The following is a 10,391-nucleotide window of genomic DNA, read 5'->3' on the forward strand; positions in this document are numbered from 1 at the left end:
ACCGTTATTTGAAGCAAATTTCATTAAGGATTCTACTAAAACAATTAGATTATTCGCTTTCGATTTCTATGAGGCGATAGTTGATTTGGCTTTCGGCTTCAACAACTCTCACCTCATAGAAATCGAAAGCGAATAATCTAATTGTCAAATAGTTTTATTTAACACTAAGAATAACAAAGGAGCGAGGGCTTGTTGAGGAGGAAGAAACGCTCGTCAAGCTAGCGTGAAGCGGCCATCATTTTGTTGAGTTTATTATTTCATCCTTGTAGTCTTGCGGTGTTTTGCTCACTCAAAAGTTTCCTGTCCTTAAAGACTTTCAATGTGAAACTAAACGAGCAGGAAAACCCCACTATATAAACTTTCTTCAGAGGAGGAGCTGTGAAAGGCACTGCCAACACCCGAAATAAGCGTTGTTTTGGCCAAGGGCAGAGGTCTTGTTTAATTAAGTTGTACATAAGAGAATTAAGTCTACATAAATATAACTATTATGCTTAAAAATTATTTATGCTAGTGATATTTGATCTTTATTATTGTCTGTAGATTCTTTCACTGAGTAATAAATATTTTCGAAATGGCCCGTGTTACAGCTCTTTATTTGGAGATGTTACGCCCGACCAAACCTCGCGGGGAAAAAACAAAACGAAAAATAACTGCAATCCTGACGGGATTCGAGCCCAGGCCCTTTGCGATTCCTACGCAAACGCAAAGCCAGTTTGCATTTCCGGAAATCTCCAGTGGCCAATGTAACGACTTTTTTCGGAACTTCCGGAAAAGAAGACGCCCTCGCGTACCATTTCCGTACCATTTGCCTCCAAGCGTTTTCCATTCAAACAAAACTTCGGAAATTTCGAAATGGGAGCAAATGGTACGAAATTGCTTGGGAAAGTTTCCGGGAAATTCGAAAACTGTTGCATTACCGAAATGCGGATCATTCAATCGAAAATTTCGGAAGTTCCCGGGAAGAAATTCCCGAAAATTTGTGCTTACCATGCGAGGTTCACCTCTTTTCCAGAAATTCAGGAAAATGCTGTTCCATTCGTCACCGGAAATTTCAAGAAATTCAAACCGGAATTTTTCGTCAAATGGAAAGCGACCTCGGTTTCGAAAGCGCCCCTAAATTTTCAAACATTTCTTCCTGAAAATTTCCATTCCATTTTATGGTCCTTCCGGAATTAATCGTTGAATGGTTCGCTTTTTGGAAATTCAACAGTCTCATTTTATTTTCTATTTCATTATATTTCCACACGAAAAAAAAACATAGGCACGCAAGGCGTGCAAGAGTTATTTTTTTTTGTGAAGTCTCGGAGATAGGAGCATTCGTGGAGCTGTTTACGGTAATGATTTGGTTAATTTGACAAGTTTTTTTGGTTGCGATGTACAGCAAGAAAGAAACTGGGAATTTATGATGTACATACGACGTTGCATCGGTAATGGTAAGATAGCTAAATAGTAAGCCATAAAATGTTTGACTGAACAAACTACAGTAATCTGACATGTCTCCAGATTAATGTAGATGCCATCTTATTTTTTTTTCTTTGATTCTTTCTTTGATAAAACCCACACTGTGATTGATGTAACACGTGCACATGCATAACTCTCTCACTCACCGATCACATAACCCTTCCAACCCCCAAGAGGAATTTTTGCTTAAAAACACTCAAGTTAAGAGACCTTATCGCATTTTATACGAGTTGTAAGTTTACCCTTTTTACACAACACAACACAACACAACAACACTACTTCACCGAAAATAGAAAGAAAGAGAAAAAAAAACCTCTCTGACACATTGAAAGTCTGATCTAATTAAATTGCACTTTAACTTGGTGCCACGCAGTCTTCAAAGAACATTTGACCAGTTTTGATAATTTTTACCTTCAAAAATATCGGACTGAAAAGAATGTCATAAAATGCCCATCAAATAAAAATAAACTGCTATTGCAGAAACGTAAAACCCGTCCAGAAATGAAAGCTTTTTTTGTTTAATATCCTGGGAACAATAGCCGATAACTTGTCAGCTCTAATTGAATTTACTCCCATATAAAAAACAAAAGTGTTAAGTTACCATTTAGAGCTTAAGATAACAAACATCTCGTGGGAAAAAGTGGTGACGATTCGTCAGCTCTAATTGAATTTACTCCCTTGTGAAAAACAAGAGTGTCAAATTACCCTTTGTGACTAAAACAAAAATATCTCGTTATATTTGCATGCAACAAGAACAAAACAATCGTCACCTGCACTTACTATTGTAAACGTTAGAACTGTTTCAAATCTAAAGTCTCGTCTCCTATAAAACATGTCCTTAGAACTAGAGGCGGCGATTCGTGACCTCCAATTGAACTTACTCCTTGTGAAAAACAAAAGTATCAAGTTACCTTTGTAACTAAAAATAAGAATATCTCGTTGCATTTGCATACTACTAACTCACGGACTGTTTCAAACCTCAAGGTTCGTCTCGTTCGTAACTAAAATCCTCAGCCTAACCTACAGAAAACGTCGAAGTAAGTACAACATATGAATACTTCCTCCTCTTTTATAGAAGAATAATTATGGCCGTTCTAAACTGTGTTGGGATCAAATCTTCTCACACACCATTTACCTTTACAGCAAGAAATTTGATTGGCTGTTTATAGTAGATCCAATCTGATTGGTGTGACATACATACATCTTTCACTCACTCACTCACTCACCCACTCACCCACTCACTCACTCACCCACTCACCCACTCACCCACTCACCCACTCACCCACCCACTCACTCACTCACTCACTCACTCACTCACTCACTCACTCATCTATTGACCCGTCCATAACATACCCGATGTGCCGACTAAGAGATTTTTTTTTTTGCAAAAAATTAATAAAATAACTCAATCCTCAATGAGCAAACTCGCAAATATGATTGATAAGAGCTAGCCTTTTAGGTAATAGGAGCTAATATGGAATTACTCTTTTCATGAAAAAAACAACACATGTTTTAAGGTGGAAAAAATGACAAGCAACAACCAAAGCTTGTTGATTGAAAATAATGATTCTGACCGTAAACTTTCACAAAGATCTTTTCTCCGGACTTAATGCCCACAGCAGAAAGGTTATTTAAAAACTGTTTACCAGCGCAATGATACAATCGTGACAGATATAAGTCAGCTTTTTCGTGAGATAATTGAGCTTATCTACGTCACCGTTGCGTAAGGTGTGCCCGAACGATAGAGATTAAGACTTTTCCCGACCAACGAATGAACTGGAAAATTTTAACACTGAGTTATTTGAACTGACAGTTTTAAGCTACCATTAACACTTTCTCTAATCAACAATTCAACCAGTAGTTTTAACCATTTAATTCGAGTTATCTGAACTAAGAGTTCCATTTTTAGCACAACAATCGCAGTTACTAACAAGTTGTCTTAAATATGTTAAACGATATATGCTTCTGCAAAACAGCGAAATTGCGCTAAAGGTTATTTTACAATAACTGCAGAAATTCTCGCGCGCTCATTGGCTAATTTTCATTGTCATTAAGCGGACAGACACAAATCTATAATTTTTACGATGCGTCAACGAGCGAGAACGGACGTTTGACAACTTGTTATTGTAAAAAACAAATTGATGTCAGTTTTTCATGTGTCTGTACTGTTACTGACAATGAATTTCGTCATAACAGACGTATGAAACTGATTAGCCTGCGAAGGCAGACGTATTTTCGGCAGCTGGAAAAAAGTCTGCGTTCGACCAACCCCCCAATAATTTGTATAATCTCATCCCGCGCCACAACCCGTACTTTACTTACGCGATTCACGAGTTAAAACGTAAATGGAAGAATAAAAATTGAACACCAAAGTGCCGAGGAGGCCTAAAAGAAACTAGACAGCTCATAAGTGTTTAGGCCCGTTTAAAACTGCTCCGGTATTTTTGGCTGAATGGAAATCGCCCATAAACATGAGGGTGACGTTTCTTAACGTATTGTAAATCAAAGTCGACGCCATTTATGAAATCGGTCTGTGAAACCGTAGGGAACTGGTCGACAGTCATTTCCGTTTAATTTGTACCCGTGAAATGGTAAATGTCTAAAACGAATCTTGTTTAACTGCGCAGTGGAACGAGGCAAAACGAATAGTCTGTTTAAATAACAGAGAACAGTGGAGTGGAGCTACTCTAGGTCGGTGTGTACAAATTATAGCCCATTTCAAAACAAAGTGTTCAAAATCTGTGCTCTATTTCAGAACAAAAAAGAGCAAGGCGGAAACCCTTTTGGTCCTAGACTTTCTCGAGGTTTTTTTGTTCTCGTTGAACAGACTAACTCTCCAAATGACGTTTGCACTTCATGCCCCGTCTTCAGCAAGTGTTCTTGTATAAGTGATCGGAGCAGAACTTCTGGGTTTTTAACGCTGAGCAACTCGCAGCTACATTTGATAATAAATTAAGACTCAGTGGTGGACCTTTAGATTAATTATTGATGGGAGAGGGGATTTTTTTTTTTTTTTTTTTTCATGCCCGTTCGCTTTTCCTCCGCCACTGTTTTGCTCAATTCTTTTATAGTATGAATCGCCTGCACATTATTTTTTAAGGGATTTGTCGATCTCTCTACCAAATGCACAGAACAGGTGCATTTGATCAAATTGTCTCTTGTCAAATGCATGTGCAGTGTGGACCCTCTTTGAATAATAATTCCTGCACAAGTTGTGCGGCACTGTGTTCAAGCTCTTTCAGTTACAGATATTTCCTAGAGAGGTTGACTGCGGAGAACTGAAAGACTCTGTATGAATAACAACAATCAGAATAACTCGGAACGACAAAACATCAAGAAATAAAGGCGTGTCAGTATATTGCACAACATGAAAAAATTTACATATCTATTAATTTTCTCTTTTTAAAAAAAGAAATTATCTTAAGTATAAGAAAAGCTGGATATTCAGAAACAGATAACACTCGGCCTGACATTAAAATAATAATATTCTGAAATTATAGCTCTGGTGAAGAGTTTATTTTTAACTTGAATTTCTACTCAGATCTATGCGCTATTCATAACTTGGTATGGTAGCTCATTCGTGTTTTTTCCGTTCAAAACACGGCACTAGTGGAAAGAAGGAACAATCTCACACTAATTGAGGTCTTAGCTGAAGCAGGTGAAATGTTAAAAGGCAGCAAAATGAAATAATACGAAGACGAAGCTAATGCCATGATAATTTAAAAGCTCCACGAGAACAGTTCAGCGAACTAAACTGTTATACAAAGAGGTCGTATAAGACCACAGCAGACCACAGTATGGCCAACACAGCACCATCATTGGATGGAGATACTCTAGGTTCTCGTTGGCAAAATGTACGTGAATTTAGTTTCCTTCTTTCTGTAATCGGAGCTGTGTTTACCACAATTCTGCCTATTCTATCCATTGGAGGAAGTAGCCTGTTACTCATCGTTATCACCAAATATTCACAGCTTCGCCGTGTTTCTTCCAATCTCCTACTGGCATCTCTTGCTGTCGCTGACTTACTGATTGGTCTCTTAGTCCAACCGTTGCATGGCGTCGCCTGTGTGTGCACCCTAATCGGAAAAAAATGCTCCTCTATCAGTCTTTCAAACGTTCACTTCTATGTTGGTTCCCTCTTAACATACTCATCTTGCTTGAACATTGCTGTCATCACAATAGACAGATATATTTGCATCGTAGAATCACTTCGCTATCACGCCATCATGACCAAAGCCAGAGCAATCCAGGCCATTATTATCAGCTGGGCTATAAGTGCCGTATTGCCCGCAACGCGGCTTATTCCATCCTACCCGTTGACTCTGATCAAAGTTTCTCAGATCATCTTGATGTCGGCAGTTTTGTCTGTCATTATTTTTTGTTATATCAAAATATCCAGCATATCTTGGCGTCACAAGAAAAATATTTGCTGCCAGATGCAAGTTGTGACCAGAGGACCCGTGAGACAAGATTTTAAAAGCGTAAATACAGTGTTTTCAGTAGTTGGTGCCGTCATTTTAAGCTATGTACCATTATTAGCGGTTCAAGTTTGTTTAACTTTTAACGTTATGAAGTATCAAGCGAAAATTCTACATCCATTTGCTGTAACCTTTTACCTCCTAAACTCGAGTCTTAATCCATTGATAATCTTTTTCAGGTCTAGAAAAATTCACAGGTTTTTGAGCAGACTTCTCAAACGAGACGCTGAAACTTAATTTTTGCATTGAACCTGCCAAAGAAAGCAAGAGAAAAATAGGGACATTAATGCAAATACATTTGTTTTCTAATTAAGGGTCGAGAACATTGTTATTTTAAGTATGTATATCGGTTGAGAAGTCGGTACAGCTCCATCTTAACACTTAAATATCATACAGATAAATTCTTTATATATATATATTATTCACAAAGCAAGATGGTTGGTAAGAAACTAACCTTGAACCTCGCTCAATCTAAACATATTCCAGCTGGAACGATTGTAACTGTAGGGAATTTCACTACTGCCAAATTTACAGCACCGTATTACAGTTGCATGGAAAATACAAATGACAGAGTAAACTAATATTTATTTTGATGTGTAGTGAATGTTCAGTGGTGGCAATTTTTCTCGACAATTTTTGATGGAAAACAACTTATAAAAGGAGAACTTCGCCAAATGAGTCTTGCATTTAACGACATTGTATTTCACCCGTACCTTCCTGAGCTCAAGCTGTGCTTTTCATTTACCTTACTGTCGGACAAGCTTTAAGAAATCACCAAATCTGTTTCAATATGCTCTTTCCTATGACTACAAGCATTAGTTATAAGCATTATAAGCATTATAAGCATTAGTTCACATTAAATCGACTTTACTCCACGTAAATTAAGTTTTCTAATTTGTATTCAAACTTGAGTTTTTGCACAATTTTTGAGTCAAATATGTAAATAACTGAAGGAAGAAAATTACTCATGGACTCTTTGTTCTGCATTTCCTCCAAGCGTCACAATTCTGAACAAAAGATATAATGGTCGCTTCGAAAATTTAGCCTTTTCAAATTCGTTTATTTAGGTAGTTGCACTCTTTCTTTATACGAATATTTTTTTCCAACCCAGGCTGAATATTCTTATTTTTCTGCCGATTTTACGCTGAAAATATTCTTGTGGATTTTCTCAGTTTATAGCGTATGGCGTTTCTGTTTTCGAATGTATTTGGTGTCTGGATAGCGTTAAAGTAATTTTGGAGCCAGCCTGCAGGTATTAAAGCCTGATTTGACGCACATAACTTCTTGCAGAAATGTTACGAGCATTGAACATACAGCTAGTGCTGTTTTTTGTTTCTTTTAGGCTAGCTTTGCCGTCTAGAGAAAGGAGGAATTTTATACGGTTTAGTTAAAAACATATAATTGTATTGTATTTACAAATTTTCAACACACAAAATTATATTCTTTTCAAAATCTCAGCGTCGGGTTTGTTAAGTTATGCAAATTTTACCTTCGATATTCTTATAAAATAGATTTTTATAAAAAAAACTTTATCGACTTCTGGTTGATAATCAACTCCTTTTTCACAACAAGTATTAAAACAGCTGGCGTTAAAACACGTTACTTTGCTGCTTTCATCCCTAATGTCAGTTTAAAAATGTGTTTCTAATACCTCTTTTATTACTACGAGATTAAGTTACTTAGAAGCCATCCACGGAAATATTAGGTGTTCTCTGCTAATAAATCATTTAAGTAAAACTTTAAAGGAGCTCAGTCGCAGTATTTTGAGTTATTTTGGCCACATACAAAATTACATTAAATAGTAGGAAACCTTAAAATATCAGTTTATTAAGATAGAAAACACCAAAGAGATAATGATAAACCATAAAGGAACAAGGATGGCTAAGGATGGAGAAGATTAACACGGATCACAAACGACGAATTTGCAAAATTGAGGCTAAACTTTTCAATATGCGCAAACCTTGACTGAGATCCTTTAAGCTTTCCTAAAAGATGGATCATTGTACAGGCTTGGCTATGGCTCCACAAACATTGTTACGGAAACTTCCCAGTTTAGCCGCTGGGAAACATATTTTGCGGAAAACAAATTTTGCTGCTCGGAAACAAGAAAATGTTTTTGCCTCAGGTCAAGAACAATTTTGCTTCCCGGACACAGATTTTGCATCCGAAACTTATGTTTCCTAGTTTAGCTAGAGTTACTCATTGCTTTGTATGACTGTTTGTGGGATGTAGCTCATGGGGACTGCATGAACATGCCAGTGACAAACAGGAAGTGGCTTACTCTCGAATCGATGTCAGAGAAACAAGGCATCACATTACAAAAGCAAATGGCAAATTCTGAGATCGCAAATTATGAGGGAACAAGCCCTGGAACAAATAAAAGTCTCCCCAGATTTCTTTGAAAGTCTTGTTTAGCCACAATGACAGCCAAACATTTTGTTCCCGCTTATTTAGCCACCCCGGAAAACATAACAAGAAATAATGTTTCAGCAACAATGTTTCTTAGTTTAGCCAGGCTCTAAGAAAAGCGCCCCGTTATTGGTTGAAATCGGACGACCAATCACAGCGTTAGGGGCCTCGTAAAAACTGTCACGTGGCCGCCTTATTTGTCGTGAAAAAGTGTTCGAGTGTGGAATGGGTACCAGAAGGCTTCTGGGAGTTAAGGTAAGAAAAGGGGGACAGTCGAGAAAGGGGCGAACATTATACAGTCGAATGCTACATTCGTCATACGATTTAGCAATTTTCTCTTGTTTATGCAATCTTGAGATGTTTCAACAGATAGATTGAAGGTTCCATTTGTTGTGTGATGGAGAAGAAAGGAGGAGGGCTAGGGTTGGGTGGTTGGTAATTCCGTCACTAGATCTCTTTTGGGTGAAGCCCAGGGAGATCTAGGAACATTCATGTAAAGTAAAATAAAAAAAATCTGTGCCACAGATTTTTCGAAAAAAATAAGAAAATGCATGTTTTTCGCTCGCCTTTTTGTGTTTCTGGACCTCAACACGTACTTTAGAAACAAGGATTGGATCACTGGTGTCGGCATCCAGTTTTGCCCCTAGGTTCATGATAAATACCATCAGGCTCATTTATGGTGCATGGCAGATACCAATATTGACTCAATTGTGTAGTACTGTTTTTATTACCAACTTTTATGATATGGCTGTGTCTCACAAGGACTGGAAAATACGAATTTACGAATTTGATTGGCTGAAATCGATATTGAAAACGGTCTAGATTTTCCCATCTAAAACGGCATCTAGACCAGTTACATTTTGCGGTGAAAAAGTTGCAAACTATTTAGGGTGCGTTCCATTGGGGTGATCTGGATCAGGATCTGTCTGGATCATGGTGCATCAAAGGAACCTGTGAATCCATCTGCCAAGGGTGGATTCATCAGTTCCTTTGATGCACCGGGATCCAGACAGATCTTGGATCACCGATCCTGATCCAGATCACCTTAAAGAAACGCACCCTAAAATGCAAAAACATTGACCATTTCTTCTTATAATATTTATTTATGGAAGTGCCAAAAAGCCTGATGAGAAAAAAGTAAAGAGGACGAGCAAACTTTGGCAGAATTAAGTTCGGCTCATCGCCGTTGGCAAGCAAAATGTCAGCTAGTACAAACCAGTTACATGAAACGAATCAAATTGTTCTTGTTTGCCATACTAATAAACATCTTATTAACCGAGCTTAGTCGGTCTGTATGGGAGAATTTTGACCGAGGTCGTGTGTACAGACCTCACTGCGTTCGGTCTGTACACACGACCTCGGTCAAGATTCTCCCATAGAGACCCACTAAGTTCGCTTAATAAGAGCTAATTATAATCCATCAAATATTTTCGCTATTGCGCGATTGGCCTAAACGCGTCACGTGACTGAATATTCCCCAACTAAAACTGGGGGATATCCGAGTGATATTCCCCAGTTTTCAAAACCGCGCGTTTTGCGAAAAATATTTGAAGGATAATAAACAAAATAACCTCCATTTGGTGCGAAAATATGCTGGGATATTTGTCCTTGGACATTATCTATTCCTCAAAGCTTACACTTTTTTTCGAGCGTACTGTTCGCTTTTCCAATATCCGAGCACATTTCCGCGCCGAATGGAGGCACTTGTTTATACATTTCATATAGTCTAATCGTACACCAGTCACTGAGCCATTATTTGGCACAATGAGCTGGTATTTTTACAAAAATACAATGAAATAGGTCGGTGTATTTTACTAATGCTAGCCAAAATAGTACGTAGAAACGTCTTATACAAATTTCTAGTCATAGAGCCCAAAAACTTTAAAAAAAAATTGTTTCTGGCGCGAATAAATATCTTATAAATTTACATTGCAAGTAAGGTCCCAAATGCGCGTGAAGATGCCATTATCATTCAGCTCGCCTGGGTCAGAAATGACAAGAGCCAGGAAAGGATTAAGGGCATCCCTTTCAATCTGTGTTATT

General features: G+C 37.8%; 2 protein-coding genes across 3 annotated transcripts in view; both read left to right on the plus strand.

Moving 5' to 3' along the window:
• The window catches only part of LOC110069606 (solute carrier family 71 member 1-like), a 16,066-nt gene extending 15,491 nt beyond the window's left edge, over positions 1 to 575 (plus strand). For both annotated transcript variants that reach the window (XM_089287570.1, XM_089287571.1), the window contains one exon: positions 1 to 575. This exon is cut by the window's left edge and continues 1,650 nt beyond it. The gene's annotated coding sequence lies outside the window, so the exon portion shown is untranslated.
• Positions 576 to 4,979: 4,404 nt separating this feature from the next.
• LOC110069575 (cannabinoid receptor 2-like) lies at positions 4,980 to 6,799 on the plus strand. The gene has a single exon (XM_020777101.2). The coding sequence runs from the start codon at positions 5,259 to 5,261 to the stop codon at positions 6,174 to 6,176; it is 918 nt and encodes a 305-aa protein (XP_020632760.2). The 5' UTR covers positions 4,980 to 5,258; the 3' UTR covers positions 6,177 to 6,799.
• Positions 6,800 to 10,391: the final 3,592 nt, after the last annotated feature.

Source organism: Orbicella faveolata, unplaced genomic scaffold (assembly GCF_042242905.1).
Source record: "Orbicella faveolata isolate gen_17 unplaced genomic scaffold, um_ofav_v1 contig_14, whole genome shotgun sequence".
Taxonomy (NCBI): Eukaryota; Metazoa; Cnidaria; class Anthozoa; order Scleractinia; family Merulinidae; genus Orbicella; species Orbicella faveolata.

What these genes read in the sequence shown, in the direction of transcription:
- LOC110069575 (XM_020777101.2), top strand. Translation starts at nt 5,259, where the DNA reads ATGGCCAACACAGCACCATCATTGGATGGAGATACTCTAGGTTCTCGT.